This window comes from Salvelinus namaycush, chromosome 13, assembly GCF_016432855.1.
Source record: "Salvelinus namaycush isolate Seneca chromosome 13, SaNama_1.0, whole genome shotgun sequence".
Lineage (NCBI taxonomy): Eukaryota > Metazoa > Chordata > Actinopteri > Salmoniformes > Salmonidae > Salvelinus > Salvelinus namaycush.
Window position 1 is genome coordinate 9,016,746 of NC_052319.1, and position 23,946 is coordinate 9,040,691.

At 42.7% G+C, this 23,946-nt stretch overlaps 1 protein-coding gene across 2 annotated transcripts; it reads right to left on the reverse strand.

The window, feature by feature from the left end:
• Positions 1–1,103: 1,103 nt before the first annotated feature.
• LOC120058210 (WD repeat-containing protein 75-like) lies at positions 1,104–22,795 on the reverse strand. Of its 2 annotated transcripts, none has more exons than XM_039006700.1 (20): positions 22,702–22,795; positions 21,936–22,065; positions 21,699–21,764; positions 21,504–21,603; positions 20,909–21,033; positions 20,479–20,549; positions 19,998–20,114; positions 19,816–19,904; positions 14,517–14,675; positions 13,991–14,166; positions 13,520–13,695; positions 13,162–13,313; positions 12,763–12,937; positions 5,238–5,332; positions 5,001–5,096; positions 4,591–4,760; positions 4,279–4,338; positions 4,003–4,146; positions 3,471–3,562; positions 1,104–1,390 (listed from the first exon to the last, which is right to left on the reverse strand). In XM_039006700.1, the coding sequence occupies exons 1-20, from the start codon at positions 22,785–22,787 to the stop codon at positions 1,180–1,182; spliced, it is 2,490 nt and encodes an 829-aa protein (XP_038862628.1). In that variant the 5' UTR covers positions 22,788–22,795; the 3' UTR covers positions 1,104–1,179. The 2 variants fall into 2 exon arrangements, with proteins under 2 accessions (XP_038862628.1, XP_038862627.1); XM_039006699.1 differs by having other exon boundaries at positions 12,763–12,940.
• Between the last annotated feature and the right edge of the window lie 1,151 nt (positions 22,796–23,946).

Here is a 23,946-nt window from a genome sequence, read left to right on the forward strand (position 1 = left end):
GCAACAATTCTTTTTTTCAGATCCTCAGAGAGTTCTTTGCCATGAGGTGCCATGTTGAACTTCCAGTGACCAGTCAGTATGAGGGAGTGTGAGAGCGATGATACCAAATTTAACACACCTGCTCCCCATTCACACCTGAGACCTTGTAACACTAACGAATCACATGACACCGGGGAGGGAAAATGGCTAATTGGGCCCAATTTGGACATTTTCACTTAGGGGTGTACTCACTTTTGTTGCCAGCGGTTTAGACATTAATGGCTGTGTGTTGAGTTATTTTGAGGGGACAGCAAATTTACACTGTTATACAAGCTGTACACTCACTACTTTACATTGTAGCAAAGTGTCATTTCTTCAGTGTTGTCACATGAAAATATATACTCAAATATTTACAAAAATGTGAGGGGTGTACTCGTGATATACTGTGTATATATATAGATATACACACATTTTAGAATAAGGCTGTAATGTAACAAAATGTGGAAAAAGTCACAGGGTCTGAATACTTTCCGAATGCACTAATTAGATATTTCTGGATTTATTTTAATACATTTGCAAAAAAATTAAACGTTTTCACTGTCATTATGGGGTATTGTGTGTAGATGGGCGAGAAAATCAATTTAATCCATTTTGAATTCAGGCTGTAAATGTAGAATAAGTCAAGGGGTATGAATACTTTCTGAAGTCACCGTACATTTACAGTCATTTAGCAGGCACTTATCGGAGAAATTTGGGTTTAGTGCCTTGCTCTAGGGCACAGACTTTTCAGTCGGCTCGGGGATTGGAACTAGCAACCGTTCTGCTCTTAACTGCTAGGCTACCAGACCCCATGACATGTACATCCACCCATGAAGGGTACATCCATGAATGCACTGTACAGGCAAACTGGAAAATGTATATGGCAGCAACCTTGACACAAAGTATGAATACAATTGATTGCACTAGATGGGCTTTGATAAGTGAATCACTCTGCAAAACAAACTAATGTACGGAGCTAGACATAATACAAAGTGATATTTTTTTACTTTAAAATTGTTTTGTTTTAATCCAGCAAAACTGAAACATTCTTGGGGCAATGCCAGAAACAAGCATGATACGGCACATTTGAAAACAGAAATATATTTTATTACATGAAAATACACCCTTTGGAAAAGTGTGTGTGTTTGGGCTTGGTCACGCTTAACAGTCCAGGAGGCTGCTGAGCCAGCTGTGGTCAAATGTTTTAACTTTCCTCAGTTCCCTCTCCTGGGCTTTGGTGAGAGCTGGTGCCCCAAACTCCTCGGGTGGGCCGCATGCTGCCGATTCCCCCAGACGGGGGTCTGCTTCCCCTTCGGAGTCCTCTTCCTCTTTCTCTCTCTCCATTTCCTCTTCTTCATGTTCTTTTTCCTCTCTTCAGCAATTTACAAAAAAAAACACGTGTAAGTGGGGTGAGAGCCCTCAGCGCAGGGCTTGTGACCAAACATGACCAAGCAAGTATTCCAAAATATTAAAACAGTCAACATAAAATGTGATTTTCCTTAGTACTATCTAGCATATGGGGGGAATTTTCTGACCCAAAGCGTATATCAGCCGCTTTCTCACGGAAGTGAGATGTAGCATTTGTTACTGTACACCTACAGTGCCTTCGGGAAGTATTAAGACCCCTCGACTTCTCCACATTAAGACTAACGTAACATTCTAAAAATATATATTAAATCCTCAGCAATCTACACACAATACCCCATGATGACAAAGCAAAAAACAGGTTTTTAGAATTGTTCAAATTTATAAAAAATAAAACAGATACCTTATTTACATAAGTATTCAAAGCCTTTGCTACGAGACTCAATTTAGCTCAAGGTGCATCCTGTTTCCAGTGATCATCCTTGAGATGTTTCTAGTCCACCTGTGGTAAATTCAATTGGAGATAATTCGAAAAAGCACAAACCTGTCTATGTAAAGGTCCCACAGTTGACAGTGCATGTCAGAGCAAAAAACAAGACATGAGGTTGAAGGAATTGTCCGTAGAGCTCCGAGACAGGATTGTGTCGAGGCACAGATCTGGGGAAGGGTACCAAAACAGTTCTGTAGCACTGAAGGTCCCTAAGGACACAGTCGCCTCCATCATTCTTAAATAGAAGTTTGGACCCACCAAAACACTTCCTAGAGCTGGCTGCCCGGCCAAACTGAGCAATAAATAGGGGGGAGAAGGGCCTTGGTCAGGGAAGTGACAAAGAACCCGATGGTCACCCTGATAGAGCTCTAGAGTTACTCTGTGGAGATGGGAGAACCTACCAGAAGGACAACCATCTCTGCAGCACTCCACCAATCAGGCCTTTATGGTAGAGTGGCCAGACGGAAGCCACTCCTCAGTAAAACTCACATGACAGATCTCAGATCATGAGAAACAAGATTATCTGGTCTGATGAAACCAAGATTGAACTATTTTACCTGAATGCCAAGCATAATGTCTGGAAGAAACCTGGCACCATCCCTACGGTGAAGCATGGTGATGGCAGCATCATGCTGTGGGGATGTTTTAAAGCAGCATGGACTGGGAGACTAGTCAGGATCGAAGGAAAGATGAACGGAGCAAAGTACAGAGAGATCCTTGATGAAAACCTGCTCCAGAGCGCTCAGGACCTCAGACTGGGGCGAAGATTCACCTTGCAACAGGACAACAACCCTAAGCACACAGCCAAGAAAACGCAGGATTGGCTTCGGGACAAGTCTCTGAATGTCCTTGAGTGGTGCAGCCAGAGCCCGGACTTGAACCTGATCGAACATCTCTGGAGAGACCTGAAAATAGCTGTGCAGCAACGCTCCCCCTCTAACCTGACAGAGCTTGAGAGGATCTGCAGAAACTCCCCAAATACAGGTGTGCCAAGCTTGTAGCGTCATACCCAAGAAGAATCAAGGCTGTATTCGCTGCCAAAGGTTCTACAACAAAGTACTGAGTAAAGGGTCTGAAATCTCACACGTTTTTTTCCATTTTTAATAAAAATGTTTTGCTTTGTCATTATGGGGTATTGTGTGTAGATTGTAGATCAATTTTAGAACAAGGCTGTAACGTAACAAAATGTAGAAAAAGTCAAGGGGTCTGAATACTTTCCAAACGCACTGTATATAACCTTTTAGGTTTAAGATTATATTGACAGAACAAATTCTTACTTAAAAACAATGACCCGGGGGAGTCCACAAACAGAACTCTACCCACACACTCATACTTACATCCTGACACACACACACTGATAAAGTGTGTACTGTTGGGGCTACTCGAAGACTAGGGATGGAAAACACTGTGCTAGGGTGTAAGGTCATCGTCACCATACTACTTTGACCTCTCCATTGTTTTCAGGGGAATGTAGATTAACCTACTCATTGTGATTCTATGTCAACATATTCATTTTTTTCCCTTCTTTTTTTTACTGTATGCCACAAAACATGATCTTGTCTGGAACAATAAACAAACTACTAGTTACTGGACTCACCCGGCAGAGGAGCTGGAGATGAGCAGGGAGCGGACAAACATGGTGCAGAGGAACGAGGCTGAAGGCAGGACGTGGGCTGGGGTGTGCAGCAGCTGAGGGAGAGAGAGCGAGAGAGGAGTGAGTTATGCAGAGGTCCTGATGCGTATTGCTCACTGACTATGCCCTTCAGGGCAATGCTCAATAACCTGGTCTAAAAAGTTAAGCTGGGTTCTTGAGAGAATCAAGTAAGTGTTCCCTGTTTACCTTTACAATTATTAGCCAATAAAACATTTATTGACTAACTTTCTGATACACTCTGGGAATGTTTGCAGACCAATTCGTCTCACCTAGCATCTAAAGTGAGCTCAGTATATTCAGTAGTTCACTGCTTGGAAGTATACAAATACTTGGCACATGCATTTTTTAAGCATTCTAGCAAAGCTAAACATGAACTTTGAGGACCAACACTGCAGAATGTAGAAACACAAGGCTTATTTACAGGTCAGCAAATTAACAGCCAGTGAACATTGCATGCACACACACACACACACACCTCCTTGATGGCAATGGAACCCTGTGGGAGCTGAGTCCTTTCTGCCATGGGATTGGTCAGCGCTTCCTGCTTCTCCAGTTGCTGCCGTCTGTGTTTCCCTAACAACAGGTAGAACGGCGTCACGGCGTCACGGCAACACATGAGCTGAAAAACACCCCGAAAACAAAGAGTCAGAACTGACGCAGAGAATGCTATACATTGTCACAGAAAAAAAAGAAGACTAAAATGAATGACAATACGTTTTCGCAACCGTTTTGGAACAAAGTGGGATTGTACCTGTTTACTGGATGCCAACAGTCTGTCCTCTTCAGTCTTGGTGCTAAAAGTCAACAAATCCTACAAACGGATGTCAAACAGAACCTCTGTGGTTAGTTACCTGCCAGTGGAATAAGAAGTCAAACTCAAGCATGCTCCTACACCCCAGATGAACAGTTTCCTTACTTTCAATGTAATTTAGTAGTTTGGAGGAACTTCAAACATGTGGTGTGTCCAGTCCTTTCATTTACTAGCGGTGACAAAGGAAAGGAGACGAGGAGAGGACACCATGAGTCTGGAGACCGTGTGTATTATATGTATATATATATTCACCATGTGTTGGGTGAAGAAGTAGAGCTGGGATCTGTTGAGCCACTGGGTACGCTCCTCGCAGCTCTCCAGCATCTGGTCGCGCGGCGCGAAGACTGCATGCTGCACCTTGCCCGTGCACAAAGCCTTCTGGGAGTAGAGGGGCCGTGGCTCACTGGGCTTGAACACAAACACTGGTGGGAGCAGAGGGCATATTGAGGAGTGAAGCCCATTTAACCTATTTAGACTTGGTTGGGTCTACCGTACGACAAGGCTACAGCACATATTATACAATACCTAAGGGGACCCTGCCATGTGCAATTAGCTACGCTTTGGGCCCTTGGAGTGGGTGTGGCAAACGTAAGCTAAACCAAATGAGGCAAAATAGTTATGTTGGTACTGGCAGCTAGAACCAGAAACTAGGTAGCACTCACAGTCAGAGCTGCCAGATTGACTGCAGAAGGCAGCGATGTTCTCAGACAGCGGGTCAGTCTGGAGCAGGCTTACGTCCATGGGAGTACTCCACTCCACTGAGAGAAGGAAAGAGAGAAACAGATGTAGAAAGAGAAACGTTTACGGATTGAACAGATTTGTTTTATTTTTTAGTCATGGATGTGTTGCTTATAGGACAGATGCACACGAGCACACACGTCAGAGGGCCACTGTCTTACGTGAGCAGGTGAGGAGGTTCCAGCAGCAGAGTTGGTTCTTGGTGCTGGTCCCCAACAGGTACTTGGAACAGCTTAACCGTCCAAAACAAAGGTCCCTGTTGGATCAAAAGAGTCTGTTAACCTTCAAACCATGTCACCCGTCTCTTACCGTACTGTCAAAGTCCACCTGACCATACCACCACCCACCCTAAAAACATATTTCACAGGATTAGTGGCAAGAAGCTTTTCCACACCAGAGCTCCAACTACAAATGCAGTCACCTGAAATCATTTCAGCTCAGACCACATGTAAACACCAAACAGAAAAATCCATAGGTGGTTACACAACAGACTATGAGCAGCTGGAATAACAGTGCAGAGTCCCAGTGCTTGACTTCCACAGCCATCTGTACCAGCAATTGCCTACATCTCTCTGAGCACATACGAGGCAGAGATATCCCTATTCAGTGTTGTGAGAAAGTACTTGCCCCCTTTCTAATTCTCTACTTTTGCATTCTGAATGTTATCGGATAAATTTTGGCCCACTCTTCCATGCAGAACTTTTTTAACTCAGCGACATTTGTGGGTTTTCAAGCATAAACTGCTTGTTTCAAGTCCTGCCACATCTCAATTGGGATTAGGTCTTGACTGAATAGGCCATTCCAAAACTTCAAAATTGTGTTTTAGCCATTTTCAAATCATGTAGATGATTTGGATGGAAAACACACAAGTCTACATGATTTGAAAATCAGCTTCAGCTTCAGCTCACAGACGGAAGGCCTGACATTCTCCTGTAGAGTTCTCTGATACAGAGCAGAATTCAGGGTTCCTTCTAAGGCAAGTCGTCCAAGTCCCGAGGAAGCAAAGCATCCCCAAAACATCACACTACCACCACAATGCAGAGCTGCCACAAGCATTTTGCTACACCTACAATAACATCTGCTAAACATGTGTATGTGACCAACAACTTTATTTGGTGCTTGACTGTTGCTATGAGGTTCGTACTGTAGAATGCTGTGTTTGGTTTTCGCCAGGCATAATGGGACCCATGTCATCCAAAAAGTTATACTTTTGACTCATCTGTCCATAGAACATTCTTCCAAGAGTCTTGATGATCAGCCAGTTGCTTTTTGGCAAACTTGAGTAAACTTTTTTGGAAGAGATGGGTCCCATTATGTCTGGCGAAAACCAAACACAGCATTCTACAGTACGAACCTCATAGCAACGGTCAAGCATGGTGGTGGAAGTGTGATGTTTTGGGGATGCTTTGCTACCTCCGGACTTGGACGACTTGCCTTAATAGAAGAAACCATGAGTTCCGCTCTGTATCAGAGAATTCCACAGGAGAATGTCAGGCCATCCAACAGTGAGCTGAAGCACAGCTGGGTAATGCAGCAAGACAATGATCCAAAACACACAATCAAGTAATGGTTAAAAGGCAACAAATTTAAAGTTTTGGAATGGCCTAGTCAAAGTCCAGACCTAATCCCAATTGAGATCTAGTGGCAGGACTTGAAATTAACAGTTCAGGCTTGAAAAACCACAAATGTCACAGAGTTAAAGAAGTTCTGTAAGCAAGAGTGGGCCAAAATTCCTCCACAGCAATGTGAGAGACTGATCAACAACAGGAAGCATTTGGTTGCAGTCATTGCAGCAAAAGGTTGCACAACCACTTATTGAGTGTAAGGGGGAAATTACTTTCACACAGTGGAATTGGGTGTTGCATAACTTATTTTAATAAATAAACACACTGAACAAAAATATAAGCGAGGCCTCCCGGGTGGCGCAGTGGTCTAGGGCACTGCATCGCAGCGCTAGCTGCGCCACCAGAGTCTCTGGGTTCGCGCCCAGGCTCTGTCGCAGCCGGCCGCGACCGGGAGGTCCGTGGGGCGACGCACAATTGGCCTAGCGTCGTCCGGGTTAGGGAGGGTTTGGCCGGTAGGGATATCCTTGTCTCATCGTGCTCCAGCGACTCCTGTGGCGGGCCGGGCGCAGTGCGCGCTAACCAAGGGGGCCAGGTGCACGGTGTTTCCTCCGACGTGCGGCTGGCTTCCGGGTTGGAGGCGCGCTGTGTTAAGAAGCAGTGCGGCTTGGTTGAGTTGTGCTTCGGAGGACGCATGGCTTTCGACCTTCGTCTCTCCCGAGCCCGTACGGGAGTTGTAGCGATGAGACAAGATAATAATTACTAGCGATTGGATACCACGAAAATTGGGGAGAAAAGGGGGTAAAAAAATATATATATATATATTTATATATATATATATAAAACGCAACATGTAAAGTGTTGGTCCCATGTTTCATGAGCTGAAAAAGATCCCAGAATTTTTCCATATGCACAAAAAGCTTCTCAATGTTGGTTGCACAACTGTGTTTATATCCCTGTTAGTGAACATTTCTCCTTTGCCAAGATAATACATCCACCTGACAGGTGTGGCATAACAAGAAGCTGATTAAACAGCACGATCATTACACAGATGCACCTTGTGCTGGGGACAATAAAAGGCCACTAAAATGTGCAGTTGTCACAACACAATGCCACAGACGTCTCAAGTTGAGGGAGCGAGCAATTGGTATGCTGACTGCAGGAATGTCCATCAGAGCTGTTGCCAGAGAATGTTATATTCATTTCTCTACCCTAAGCCGCCTCCAATGTCATTTTAGAGAATTTGGCAATATGTCCAACCGGCCTCACAACCAGGTGTGCCCATGCCAGCCCAGGACCTCCACATATGGCTTCTTCACCTGCGGGATTGTCAAACTTATTCTGATTGGCTGGGCCTGGCTCCCAAGTTTGTGGGCCCATGCCCTCCCAGGCCCACCGGTGACTACGTTCCTGCCCAGTCGTGTGAAATCCATAGATTAGGGCCTAATGAATTTAATTGACCGATTTCCTTATATGAACCGTAACTCAGTAAAATCATTGCAATTGTTGCATGTTGCATTTATATTTTTGTTCAGTATAAAATAAGTATCAATTTTGATTTGTTATTTGTAAACTCAGGTTCCCTTTATCTAATATTAGGTTTTGGTTGAAGAGCTGATAATTCAGTATCAAAATTATGCAAAAAGAGAAAATCAGAAAGGGAGCAAATTACATCCTCATTTTAGGTAAAAGATGTAAAATAATTGAGAGTGATGTATAGTTGACTATCACTGTATGCTGAATACCAGCACCAAGACCAGTTTGTAGTCATTTGCAGGCTGCAGCTAAGAAGCTTTGGCATGCAATTGAATAAGACAACACCAAATACAAATTGTCTGCACTCACTGACCTAAGGAGGGGGGGGGGGGGCTGACTTGGCAAGATATTGTAGTAGAGGCCGACACTTAATGTTGCGCAGCAGGCTCTGTCTCCCAAGTTGACATGGCTGGCTAATATGACTTGTTTTTTTGTAAGTTCCCGATCTGTTGCCATGAAGTGCACTCGTTTTGTACAAATATTACAGACGTACAGTTCCTCCAGAAAGTATTCAGACCCCTCGACTTATTCCACATTGTTGTTACAGCCTGAATTCAAAATGGATTCAATCTTTTTTTCTTTCTTTCACCCATCTACACTCAATGGCCCATATTGACAAAGTGAAAATATGTTTAGAAATCTTTGCACATTTATTGAAAATGAAATACAGAAATCTCATTTACATAAGTATTCACACCCGAGTCAATACATGTTACAAACACCATTGGCAGCGATTACAGCTGTGTGTGTCTTTCTGGCTAAGTCTAAGAGCTTTACACACCTGGATTGTACAATATTTGCACATTCTTTTCAAAATTCTTCAAGCTCTGTCAAGTTGGTTGTTAAACATTGCTAGACAGCCATTTTCAGCTAAGTCTTGCCATAGATTTTCTAGCCAATTTAAGTCAAAACTGTAACTAGGCCACTCAGGGACATTCAATGTCATCTTGGTAAGCAATTCATGTATATTTACTCTTGTGTTCTAGGTTATTGTCCTGCTAAAAGGGGAATGTCTCCCAGCGTTTGTTGTAAAGCAGACCATTTTTTTACTAGAAAACTCAAGAGTCCTTGCTGATGAAAAGCATACCCATTACACGATGCAGCCACCATGCTTGAAAATATGAAGAGTGAAACTCAGTGATGTGTTTTGTTAGATTTGCCCCAAACATAACACTTTTTATTCAGCACATAAAGTTCATTGCTTTGCCAATTTTTTTGCAGTTTTACTTTAGTGCCTTGTTGCAAACAGGATGCATGTTCTGGAATATTAATATTCTAGACTTGCTTCCTTCTTTTCACTCTGTCAATTAGGTTAGTATTGTAGAGTAACTACAGCCGTGGCCAAAAGTTGAAAATGACACAAATATTAATTTTCACAAAGTCTGCTGCCTCAGTTTGTATGATGGCAATTTGCATATACTCCAGAATGTTATGAAGAGTGATCAGAATGTTATGAAGTGATCAGATGAATTGCAAAGTCCCTCTTTGCCATGCAAATTAACTGAATCCCCAAAAAACATTTCCACTGCATTTCAGCCCTGCCACAAAAGGACCAGCTGACATCATGTCAGTGATTCTCTCGTTAACACAGGTGTGAGTGTTGACGAGGACAAGTCTGGAGATCACTCTGTCATGCTGCATGAGTTCGAATAACAGACTGGAAGCTTCAAAAGGAGGGTGGTGCTCGGAATCATTGTTTTTCCTCTGTCAACCATGGTTACCTGCAAGGAAACATGTGCCGTCATCATTGCTTTGCACAAAAAGGGCTTCACAGGCAAGGATATTGCTGCCAGTAAGATTTCACCTAAATCAACCATTTATCAGATCATCAAGAACTTCAATGAGAGCAGTTCAATTATTGTGAAGAAGGCTTCAGGGCGCCCAAGAAAGTCCAGCAAGCGCCAGAACCGTCTCCTAAAGTTCATTCAGCTGCGGGATCGGGGCACCAGAAGTACAGAGTTTGCTCAGGAATGGCAACAGGCGGGTGTGAGTGCATCTGCACGCACAGTGAGGCAAAGACTTTTGGAGGGTGGCCTGGTGTCAAGAAGGGCAGCAAAGAAGCCAATTCTCTCCAGGAAAAACATCAGGGACAGACGGATATTCTGCATAAGGTACATGGATTGGACTGGTGAGGACAGGGGTAAAGTCATTTTCTCTGATGAATTCCCTTTCCGATTGTTTGGGGCATCCGGAAAAAAGCTTGTCCGGAGAAGACAAGGTGAGCGCTACCATCAGTCCTGTGTCATGCCAACAGTAAAGCATCCTGAGACCATTCATGTGTGGGGCTGCTTCTCAGCCAAGGGAGTGGGCTCACTCACAATTTTGCCTAAGAACACAGTCACGAATAAAGAATGGTACCAACACATCCTCCGAGAGCTACTTCTCCCAACCGTCCAGGAACAGTTTGGTGACGAACAATGCCTTTTCCAGCATGATAGAGCACCTTGCCATAAGGCAAAAGTGATAACTAAGTGGCTCGGGGAACAAAACATCGATATTTTGGGTCCATGGCCAGGAAACTCCGCAGACCTTAATCTCACTGAGAACTTGTGGTCAATCCTCAAGAGGCGGGTGGACAAACAAAAACCCACAAATTCTGACAAACTCCAAGCATTGATTATGCAAGAATGGGTTACCATCAGTCAGGATGTGGCCCAGAAGTTAATTGACAGCATGCCAGGGCGGATTGCAGAGGTCTCGAAAAATAATGGTCAACACTGCAAATATTGACCCTTTGCATCAACTTCATGTAATTGTCAATAAAAGCCTTTGACACTTATGAAATGCTTGTAATTATACTTCAATATTCCATAGTAACATCTGACAAATATCTAAAGACACTGAAGCAGCAACCTTTGTGGAAATTAATATTTGTGTCATTCTCAAAACTTTTGGCCACGACTGTACAATGTTGATCCATCCTCAGTTTTTTCCCCATCGCCGCTATTAAACTCTAACTAAAGTCATCATTGGCAACATGGTGAAATCCCTGAGCGGTTTCCTTTCTCTCTGGCAACTGAGTTAGGAAGGACGCCTGTATCTTTGTAGTGACTGGGTGTATTGATATACCATCCAAAGTGTAATTAATAACTTCATCATGTTCAAAAGGATATTCAATATCTGTTTTTCCCCCCTCTTTATTTTACCAATAGGTGCCCTTATTTGCGAGGCATTGGAAAACATCTCTGGTCTTTGTGGTTGAATCTGTGTTTGAAATTCACTGCTCGACAGAGGGACCTTAATTGTATGTGTGGTGTAGAGATGAGGTAGTCATTCAAAAATCTTGTTGCATACTATTATTGCACACAGTGAGTCCATGCAACTTATTTGAGTTAAGCAAATGTGTACTCCTGAACTTTAGGCTGCCATAAAGGAATTAAATGCTTTGACTCAAGACATTGAACTTTGTCATTTGATTAATTTGTAAAAACACAATTACACATTATGGGCTATTGTGTGTAGGCCAGTGACACAAAATCGCAATTGAATCAATTTTAAATTCAGCCTGTAGCACAAAATGTGGAAATGGTAAAGGGGTATGAATACTTTCTGAAGGAACTGTAAGTACCACAGAGGGTGTTACACAAGTAAACAACGGGAATGTGAACCTAAGTTCATATCACGAGTCATAACTGTTGGTTTAACACTAGGAGAGTCAAGAGTTTAATTGACTCAAAATGGACTAACTTTTTTAATAACGCAGCCATTTTTTAAAGTCATGTCCTCCTGTCCTAAGTCTATATAACACACAGTCGTTGTTAGAATTGTAATATCACGAACAGAATGTGTTATAAGCAGTTTTAAGAGGACATGTGATTTACAGCCAGTTATTTCACTGGTAGTCAGCCTGTCCAGCTGATGGCCCGTTGACACTAAACCGAAACTAAATTTCACAGAGTTAGCCTACAGACAAGATTAAATTGACAATAGTCTAATGGGAAAGAATATATTCAACTGTATATGAAGAATCTGATTAACAGCACAGCTTGGAATAGACATGAATTGCAGCAGCAAAAAGGGACATGATTTATAAGAGTCAAAAGCAGGTAAGACTATACTGTATCAGAAAGAGCAGGTTCTGCCATTTCTGAAATCACCTCTCCTTGCCAAACAACTCTTACATATGACCCCTTGAGCTCTATTTCAAAATCTAACTTTTTGGCAGAATTACCACCATTTCATGCGCTCCCGGTGTGCACTGGAACACTCCAAAGCATAGTAATATATTTGGACTCAGACACATTATGCCAATTTGTCCTTTTGAAATGCATACTGTTCCTTAAGACTTGCCCTTAACGAATGAATAATGAGTGAACTTTGTTATGGTGTTTATTTAATAGTTTTTAACACTTGAATTGTGGCGTGTGTGTTTTTTTGTATGTACATAAACTAATAAAAATGCTAGTGGTCCAACGAGGCCTAGGCTTTCCTAGGGTTAGGCCATCTTGTTTGTTGACAGACTGCTATATCTGCTAAACATTCGTTTTTTTGTCAGGAAAGTTGTTGAAACGTCTGCTCGTTTCAATGGTCGTGTGTGTTTGTGTATACTTGTATCAGTGTGTGAATGTTTGTAAGTGTGTGTTCTGACCTGATGGCGCCTGGGGGCTGGGACAGAGTGGTGAGTAGCTCCCAGGAAGCGGGGCTCCACACTGTCACCACCTCCTGGAAGCCCACGGCCAAAAGGGAGCCGTCAGCCGAGAAGGAGCAGCAACCGGGCTTCAGGAGATGATACCCACCCACAAAGTCACATGCCCAGAAGCCCTCTGCTGGTCGTCATACGCATACAGAGAAAGGAAAAGCCAGGGAGAACGTTAGAGCACCAGTTTGATTTGGCTCATCGGTACCTTGATTGGGCAAATCATGTGTCGGTGAATAATAGCTAGCAGGTCTCAAGGACCTATTATATAGGAAGACTTGCCAAATCCTGGCCATCAGGCTCAAACCAAAAATCAAAACCCATAGAAAGAACCACCTCGGGACTACTTACCCTTGGTGTCTGAGTGGTCTGCCAGCAGCCAGGCTTTGAAGTGGCCGTCGAGGCTAGTGGTCACCAGCATGGTGGTCTCTGGGGAGGGGCTGAAGTACATGGCTGTAATCCGGTCCTCGTGGGGAGCTGTCACTGTGGTGTTCAGCACAAAACTACAGAGGGGGACGAGGTAGGGTGGAGAGTGGGTGAAAGATGGAAACCACATACTTAAATATATCACAAATGTAGCAGCGTTACAGCCAAATGTGTGAACAGCAATAACTAAGGGGCCTGTTATTGACGAGCATGAAAACAATGCCACAACATGTTGATATGAAGACATGTACAACATGCAACCAGGCTTATAAATAAATAGTACCTCTGAGTTAGCTTGTCGTACGCCCACAGCTTCAAATTGATCTCCAGCTCAGCGCCTTTTTTTCTCCTCTCCTCCACGGTAGCAAGCCAGTCGCCGCGGGCGTCGAATGCCGCTTTGACCACCTCAAACTGGTCCAGACCCTCCTCGTGGATGTACTCCTGCTGTACTATGTCCAACTGAAGGTAGAAGAGAAATATAAAAAATAATTTTCATTAACTTGATTGGTCAATAAGAGTTCATTCATTATCAAATAGTTACATTTTTTGTTCATGAAAAATGAGCGAAGTCAGACCGTCAAGACTCAGGCCATAGAAATAAAATGACTTGAATATCCATTCTAGTCATTCCATTTCTACAAGTCATGTGACAAAGTTCAAGAACATTCCGAGGTAGCTGCCTTGCCCAATTTTACAAGGACAGTGTATGGTGGTTTTAAATTGACAGCTCCTGTAGATAAAAAGGCGTGCATACGTTGTAGAGTTGCTTGTCGCGGTGGAGAGAGTAGAACTGCAGGTGCCCTGGTTTCCCGTTAAGCACCAAAGCTTTACTGCGCGGGTCGATGATTAGGTTTGTCCACACACCATCGCCTTTAACCAGCCCCTGGATGATGGCCGACACTTTGACACAACTCTGAATGATTGTGATCTCTTGAGGGGGGCCGAGAAAAAAAGGGAGGAGAAAAAAAAAACATAAAGAAAGAGAATGGTTAGGTCTACAGATTGAATATTCCTAAAATCTTTCTAGCAGTTGACAAAAGGAACGTACATAGAATGAATACATATGGCCACTGTCCCTCGTAAATGTGAGACTTAGGACCCCTGACCAGATTTAAGCATCCTTCCTTGAAGAATCACTAATCTAACATGATTGGATAGGTGCAAGCATGGATTCGGCACACGGCAATCACCAATCCAGTCATGTCAGATCAGTGATTATTTCAAGGGAGGGAGGAGAGATGAACCGTGAAATTCTTGTAACGGGCTGTTATAGTCCTTACTGTTGTCAGAGTGCGAGGTGCAGAACAAGGAACCGTCAGGTGACACGGCGATGTGTGTGATGGCGGCGCCCAGGCGCGGTAAGAAGTCTCTCTGGTTCTCCTGTGTGTAATGCCATTGGACCAGCACGGACTCTATGCCCCCACTCAGAAGATTAGTGCCTACAGAAAAAGAAGCAAAGAGAGTCACGCCACTGGTAAAAATCCTTCCACCATGAAAACAGTTGGCATAGAGCAGTGGTCCCCAACTACATTCAGACGCGGGAAGATTTTTTTCTTTAGTGGATGGTCGAGGGCCCGGAACGTCATGAATAATGTGTACACTCCAAATTTGATCGCAATTATGACAAAAACAAATCATTTCAAACCTTGATTACATAGGGATACGAACACATATAATAATTTGCATAGCGCTTTTCATTAGTTCTCAAAATATAAACATACATTTAGAATCAAGGCAGGTAAAATAGCCCTAGTGGGCTAGGCACTAAATACATTTTAGATTGGGACTAGGACTATGAAAGAGTATATAGAAGTGGGTTAAGGCCATTAAAAACATTCAGAGTGATCAAGCGGCTCTGATGGTCAGGGAGAGCATTTCATAGGAGAGGCACAAGGGAGCAGAAGCCTCGGTCCCCCACAGTTCAGAGACGTGTCTTGGGGCCTTGAAGCAGTAGGGAGTGGCTAGAATGACTCCATTATGTGTCAGAATACTTGGGAACAGATTTCCTAAATTAAAATCACTTTCAGCTCATTTCCTGCTGATTTTACAGTCTTATGTCCATCAACGAAATATGTATATATGTATGCATGTATGTATGTATTCAAAACCCTTCCCCTTTCCATAATGTTGTTAGCCTTATTCTAAAATGTATGAAATTACATTTTTTCATCCATCTACACACACTACCCCATTAATGACAAAGCAAAAACAGGCTAAGAAATCTGCAAATTCAGACCCTTTGCTATGAGACACGAAATTGCGCTCAGGAGCATCCTGTTTCCATTGACCATCCTTGAGATGTTTCTACAACTTGAATACTAATGCAATTGTAATTGAATACACCACAGGTAGACTCCAAGTTGTAGAAACAGCTCAAGGATGATCAATGGAAACAGGAAGCACCAGAGCTCAATTTTGATTCTCATAGCAAAGGGTCTGAATACTTATTTACATAAGGTATGTTTTTATTATTAAAACATTTGCAAACATTTCTAAAAACCTGTTTTTGCTTTGTCATTATGGGGTATTGTGTGTAGCTTGAGGGGGGGAAATTATGTAATCCATTTTAGAATACAGCTATAATGTAACAAAATGTGGAAAAAGGGAATGGTCTGAATACTTTCCAAATGCACTGTGTGCGCACACACACAGTACCAGTCAAAAGTTTGGACACCTACTCATTCAAGGATTTCTTTATTTTTACTCTTTTCTACATTGTAGAATAGTGAAGACATCAAAACTATGAAATAACACATATGAAATCATGTAGTAACCAAAAGTGTTAAATCAAAATATTTTATATTTGAGATTCTTCAAATTAGCCACCATTTGCCTTGATGACAGCTTTGCACACTTGGCATTCTCTCAACCAGTTTCATGAGGTAGTCACCTGGAATGCATTTCAATTAACAGGTGTGCCTTGTTAAAATTACATTTGTGGAATTTCTTTACTTCTTAATGCGTTTGAGCCAATCAGTAGTGTTGTGACAAGGTAGGGGTGGCATACAGAAGATAGCCCTATTTGGTAAAGAACCAAGTCCATATAATGGCAAGAATAGCTCAAATAAGCAAAAAGAAACGACAGTCCATCATTACTTAAAGACATGAAGGTCAGTCAATCCAGAAAATGTCAAGAATGTTCAAGAGTGCAGTCGCAAAAACCATCAGTGCTATGATGAAACTGTCTCTCATGAGGACCACCACAGGAAAGGCGGAGACCCGGAGTTACCTCTGCTGCAGAGGATAAGTTCATTAGAGTTAACTGCGCCTCAGATTGGAGCCCAAATAAATGCTTCAGAGTTCAAGTAACAGTCACATCTCAACATCAACTGTTCAGAGGAGAACGTGAAATCAGGCCTTCATGGTCGAATTATAGTGATGCACCGATATGACATTTTTGGCCGATACCGATACCCAATATTTTCCGTGCTCCCCAAAAAACGATATCGACAACCGATATTTAACATTTTAGTACTGTTAAAACCTTTCTGGACTACCCATCCCGGATCCGGGATCATCCTCATCAAAAAAGCTGACTAGCATAGCCTAGCCTAGCGCCACAGGGATATCATATAATATAATTTCATGAAATCACAAGTCTAATACAGAAAATGAAAGATAAACATCTTGTGAATCCAGCCATCATTTCTGATTTTTTAAATGTTTTACAGCGAAAACACAATATATATTTATATTAGCTCACCACAATAACCAAACACACAACGCCATTTATTCACCGCCAACATAGCTTTCACAAAACCCACAAATAGAGATAAAATTAATCACTAACCTTTGAACAACTTCATCAGATGACAGTCTTATAACATCATGTTATACAATACATTTATGTTTTGTTCGAAAATGTGCATATTTAGAGCTACAAATCGTGGTTTAACATTGTGAATACGTAGCCATAATGCACCAAATTGTCCAGAGAAATTTTGGACAGTCACGTAATCTAACCAAAAAACTAATCATAAACTTTACTAAAAAATACATGTTGTACAGCAAATGAAAGATACACTGGTTCTTAATGCAACCGCTGTGTTAGATTTAAAAAAATAACTTTAGTACAAAGTACAGCATGCAATATTGTGAGACAGCGCCCACCAATTCTCCGCCTTGTTGGAGCCAACATAAACCACAAAAATACGAAATATCATAAATATTCTCTTACCTTTGATGATCTTCCACCAGAATGTAGTGCAAGGAGTCCTAGTTCCACAATAAATCGTTGTTTTGTTTTAGAATGTCCATTTCTTCAGTCGAATTAGCAACTTTGGCTAGCATTGTGGAGCACACATGTCCAAGAACTCTTGGCGCATGGAATGAAAAATTCCAAAATTCACACTAAACGTCGAATAAACTGGTCAAATTCGGTTGAAAATCCATCTTTATGACGTTATCATATGTATCCAATAAAGTCCGAGCCGGAGCATTTCGTCGTGTATACCTAACGCATTTCAAGCTAGACACGCTATTCAACATTCTACTGCCTGTTGACATCTAGTGGAAGGCGTATGAAGTGCATACAGATCCATAAATATAAGGCAATTGAATAGGCAGGCCCTGACACAGAGCCCCATTTTCAGAATTTTCACTTCCTGTTTGGAAGTTTGCTGCCAAATGAGTTCTGTTTTACTCACAGATATAATTCAAACAGTTTTAGAAACTTCAGAGTGTTTTCTATCCAATAGTAAAAAATAATATGCATATTGTATGATCTAGAACAGAGTACGAGGCCGTTCAATTTGGGCACGATTTTTTCCCCAAAGTGAAAACTGCGCCCCCTATTTCCAAGAGGTTTAACTTGGGTCAAACGTTTTGGGTAGCCTTCCACAAGCTTCCCACAATAAGTTGGGTGAATTTTGGCCCATTCCTCCTGACAGAGCTGTTGTAACGGAGTCAGGTTTGTAGGCCTCCTTGCTCGCACACGCTTTTACCGTTCTGCCCACAAATTTTCAATAGGATTGAGGTCAGCGATTTGTGATGGCCACTCCAATACCGTGACTTTGTTGTCCTTAAGTCATTTTGCCACACCTTTGGAAGTATGCTTGGGGTCGTTGTCAATTTGGAAGACCCATTTGCGACCAAGCTTTAACTTCCTGACGGATGTCTTGAGATGTTGCTTCAATATATCCACATAATTTTCCTCCCTCATGATGCCACCTATTTTGTGAAGTGCACCAGGCCCTCCTGCATCAAAGCACCCCCACAACATGATGCTGCCACCCCCGTGCTTCACGGTTGGGATGCTGTTCTTCGGCTTGCAAGCTTCCCCCCTTTTCCCGCCAAACATAATGGTCATTCTGGCCAAAGAGTTCTATTTTTGTTTCATCAGACCAGAGGACATTTCTCCAAAAAGTACAATCTTTGTCCCCATGTGCAGTTGCAAACCGTAGTCTGGCTTTTTATGGCGGTTTTGGAGCAATGGCTTCTTTCTTGCTGAGCAGCCTTTCAGGTTATGTCGATATAGGACTCGTTTTACTGTGGATATAGATACTTTTGTACCAGTTTCCTCCAGCATCTTCACAAGGTCCTTTGCTGTTGTTCTGGGATTGATATGCACTTTTTGCACCAAAGAACGTTCATCTCTAAGAGACAGAACGCGTCTCCTTCCTGAGCGGTATGACGGCTGCGTGGTCCCATGGTGTTTATACTTGCGTAACATTGTTTGTACAGATGAACGTGGTACCTTCAGGCGTTTGGAAATTGCTCCCAAGGATGAACCAGACTTGGAAGTTTACAATTTTTTTAATGAGGTCTTGGCAGATTTCTTTTGATTTTCCCATGATGTCAAGCATAGAGGCACTGAGTTGGAAGATAGGCCTTAAAATACATCCACAGGGACACCTCCAATTGACTAAAATTATGTCAATTAGCCTATCAGAAGCTTCTAAATGTAACGGATGTGAAATGGCTAGCTAGTTAGCGGGTACGCGCTAGTAGCGTTTCAATCAGTTACGTCACTTGCTCTGAAACCTATTAGTAGTGTTGCCCCTTGCTCTGCAGAGGCCGTGGCTTTTGTGGAGCGATGGGTAACGACGCTTCGTGGGTGTCAGTTGTTGATGTGTGCAGAGGGTCCCTGGTTCGCGCCCGTGTCGGGGCGAGGGGACGACGTAAAGTTATACTGTTACATAAAGCCATGACATAATTTTCTGGAATTTTCCAAACTGTTTAAAGGCAGTCAACTTAGTGTATGTAAATTTCTGACCCACTGGAATTGTGAAATAATCTTTCTAAACAATTGTTGGAAAAATGACTTGTGTCATGCACAAAGTAGATGTCCTAACCGACTTGCCAAAACTATAATTTGTTAACAAGAAATTTGTGGAGTGGTTGAAAAATTAGTTTTAATGACCCCAACCTAAGTGTTGTAAACTTCCGACTTCAACTGTATGTAATATTATATATATATATATATATATATATATATATATATATATAATTTTTTTGCTCATTAGACTTGAGGGGGCAAATAAAATCACCCGCCACCTATTGGGGAACCCTGGCATAGAGTGATCAGAGATGATATGTCTAAGTATAATTCAACAGTTATGGGGTCAGTGGTTATATTACCTTCTGGGGTGAAGCACAGTGTGTTGACAGCACCGTGGTGCCAGTGCAAGGTGGAGTATGTGTACTCCTTCTTCTGGTTGAAGTTTCTCCTATGAAAACAGGGAAAGAACATTGACTGTGTTTCCCCTTAGATTTGGTCTTTGGTGAGGCCATGGTCTCTAAGTTCTTCGAGCATCACTCACCACATGCGAATCTTGCCATCTGCGTGACCTGTGGCAACACAGTCCTCTTTAGGGTGGCACGAAACACAGGTGAAGGCATTCTTGGCCCCTTTCTTCGTCCCTGACTTCAGGGAAAACCTGTGGGGCACAGAAACAAACAATACAATTGAATGAGTACTATGACAAAGTCATGAGCACTGTTATTTGGGCAATGTCAAATATGGACAATGTCAAAAATACTGTAATGTAATGAATCCTTATGATGCTTATTAGTTCCCTTTTACAGATAAGGGGTAGCTCAAAACAATGGAGAGGGCTGGCTGAACTCCCACTCCTGACTACAGACAAGCAGAAAGGCCACTCATCCAACAGATAAGCTGCCGTTCAGCGTGGTTGGACTTGTGTTGCTCAACACTAGCCAGAGAGACAAAACCACACATTACCATTCATGCCTACTGTCATTGAAGGGGACAGCCTCCTGATGTGCGAGAATGGTGTTTACCTGTACGACTTCTGCTTTTTGAAGAAAAATACCTCGAGCTGTAAACCTTTGACAGCAGCTATGTATTCACCCTGTGAGAAAGAGTGGAGGAAGAAACAAGAGGTGCATTATATTCATTAGTGCACATTGTTGTAAATGGTGTTCGGGGGGTCCCTCCCCGTTTCAGCCTGTTTGTTTCCAAGGAGTACACCCAAGGTTTCAAGTAAAAACCTGGCCTCAATATCGAAGGCGATAATAAAACATGTAATGCCTTTTGCTAAAATCAACAATGTGCAAACTATGACAAGAGTGTGCATAAAGATTGTTGTAATGTCTCCTGCAAAAGCAATCATTATGGTTTAAGTGTTACCCTTGGCTAAGTCGTTTGCTGCCAGAGACTTGTTTGCTACTAGAGTACCTGGTACATGAAGTATAGGCCTACTACACGTACCTCTCTGCCAAAGGAGGCAGCCCCAGGGTGGGGGCTGACATCACAGAGCACGGCCGACAGCTCTCGCGCTTCCACTTCCTGGTCCCCACTGCGGGGCAGATTAACAGCCACCAGCTGGAACAGCTCTGAAGACACACCACATATGGGTCAGAGGTCACCCTCTTCAACATTCTGCACCATTTTGTTGAGCAATTACATAGAAATCACCTTTGACTTAAAAGAACACTGCCATCTTGTCTACTTCAGATTTTCTCATTGAGCGAGGTGAGTGTCAACATGACATTTGGCACTTTGGGGTGGACACCCAGCTGTCTCAATCAATGAGAGACGATATGAAACAGACAAGATAGCAGCGTACACATTGTTGGATTACTTAATGGATTTCAAATGTAATAACGGCTCATTTTCTAAATTCTAACAAACCCCTTGCAACTAGACATGGAAGTTTAGAAGACGTGTTGTCTTCCAAGTCGGGATTTGAGGAAGTATCGCCAAGGTTGGTCGAAAATTCTCTGTGCTGTGCTTTACATTACCTACTGTGTAACGGCTGTACGGAAGCGTTCACATAGCCTTTTCAAAGTGTAACTATACTTACCAGAGCTTTTGTAATTTGCCATGGGAACGACGACAAAAACAACTCCTCCATGTTTTTCCGAGACGTAAATGGAGTAGATTGGGTACCCGATAATGAAGGTCTGAAAAGTATCATAGTAAGTCATTTAAGCACATGAAGCAAACAGGAAGCAGTGATTAAAACTGACTTTGGTAAAGAATGCTGCTGTGGCAGTACCTTGATGAGGATGCCATCCGTGAAGTCCCACAATCGGACAGTGCCATCTGCTGAACACGAGTATACCTGCAAGAGGGTGCGACAATGTCACGTCTACACTCAAAACATCCAATGTGCAAACACTCCTCAGACACCCAACCATAGGAGCGACAACAAACCATGTTTCTTTAGACATAAACATGTTGCTGATCAGACAAAGTTCGCAGACACGTATATGTAGCAACTGTATTGACAAACCTGCAGATGGTTTGAAGGGTTGAGGACAACGCCTGTCACCAGGTCAGTGTGTCCCTGCAAATCATGGACGTATTCCTCTGTGCTGGTACTGTACACGTTCACGGACTCCCCCGCGGCACACAAAAGGAACCTGCCGAAAACGACCGGATTGAAATCAGTTTACAGACTACGGTTATTCCAGATTCAATGTAACGTTAGCTAGATTGGGGCGGCAGGTAGCCTAGTGGTTAGAGCGTTGGGCCAGTAACAGAAAGGTTGCTAGATCGAATCCCGAGGTAAAATCTGTCGTTATGCCCCTGAACAAGGCAGTTAACCCACTGTTCCTAGGCCGTCATTGTAAATAAGAACTTGTTCTTAACTGACTTCCCTTGTTAAATAAAGGTGGGGAAAAAAGATGCCTGAAAGTTTATCGTAATAAACAAACTAGCAAGCTAGTTAAATAGCATATACAGGTTTAGCTATTTTAGCTAACGTAAATATTCCGGTAAAGTAAGCTAACGTTACATGTTAATTCATAGTACAGTAGCCAGATAGCTAACGTTACCTTAGTTGAATCCGTGGCTTTCTAGAATTCTGTTTCTCTGACGTTTAGAATACTGCTATGTATACTGTTAGAATATTAGCTATGTTAGCTAGCTCACGTTAGTTGTACAGTAACAAGTTAGCTAGCCACAGTAGCTAACCATAACTACACTTTGCGTCCATACTTGTGACATATATTTAGTTCAGGTTTAGCTAATGTCTGCTGCAATCAATACATACGTACCTGGAATCATTTGTAATAACTGGATCCCTAAAGTTTATTTTGCTGCCACCACGGTGAACCATGCGGATTTCTGCGTGCTCCACCATCTTTCCGAATTTCAACTATGAACCTTCACATCTGAACCACACGTGGCTATCTTCTGTTCTTGTTTATTCAGAACTGGTGCCTAGTCGCCCTCAAGCGTTCTACTTAAATTACTGCATATGTATATGTATATACAGTAGCAGTCAAAAGTTTGGACATCCTTCGTTCAAGGTTTTTTCTTAATTTTTTACTATTTTCTACATTGTAGAATAATAGTGAAGACATCAAAACTATGAAATAACACATATGTAATCATGTAGTAACCAAAAAAGTGTTAAACAAATAAAAATATATTTGAGATTTGAGATTCTTCAAGGTAGCCACACTTTGCCTTGATGACAGCTTTGCACACTCTTGGCATTCTCTCAACCAGGTGTGTTGGGCCATTGTCCTGTTGAAAAACAAACTATAGTCACACTAAGCGCAAACCAGATGGCATATCCCTGCAGAATGTTGTGGTAGCCATGCTGGTTAAGTGTGCATTGAACTCTAAATAAATCACTAAATGTCACCAGCAAAGCACCCCCACACCATCACACCTCCTCCTCCATGCTTCATGGTGGGAACCACACATGCGGATATCATCCGTTCACTTACTATGCATCTGACAAAGACACAGTGGCTGGAACAAAAAATCTCAAATTTGGACTCATTAGACCAAAGGACAGATTTTCACCTGTCTAATGTCCATTACTCGTGTTTCTTAGAACTGACTGAAAGGGTGTGTTTACCCTAGAACTGACTGAAAGGGTGTGTTTACCCTAGAACTGACTGAAAAGGTGTGAGGTTAGTGGAGGAGTGACAGAGGGAGTGTTGTGCGTATTTTGTCGAGGGCAGAAACGCAGCCCACTTCCCCTGCTGGTCCTGACAGTAACTACAAAGGTACCTACCCAGTTCCTGATTTACCCGTTCCACCTGCCCATTTGATTGGGAACAGTTCCCGGAGGTGAGGCTGACCGTGACCCTCAGTCGTTCTATGAAGGCCTTCCAGACACGGGAGGTAAACTGAGGACCACGGTCAGACACGGTGTCCTCTGGGATCCCGTAGTGCCGGATGATGTGAGAGAAGAGAGCCTCCGCGGTCTGCAAGGCCATAGGGAGACCAGGCAGAGGAATCAAAGGATAGGCTTTGGAAAACCGGTCCACAACAACCAGGATGGT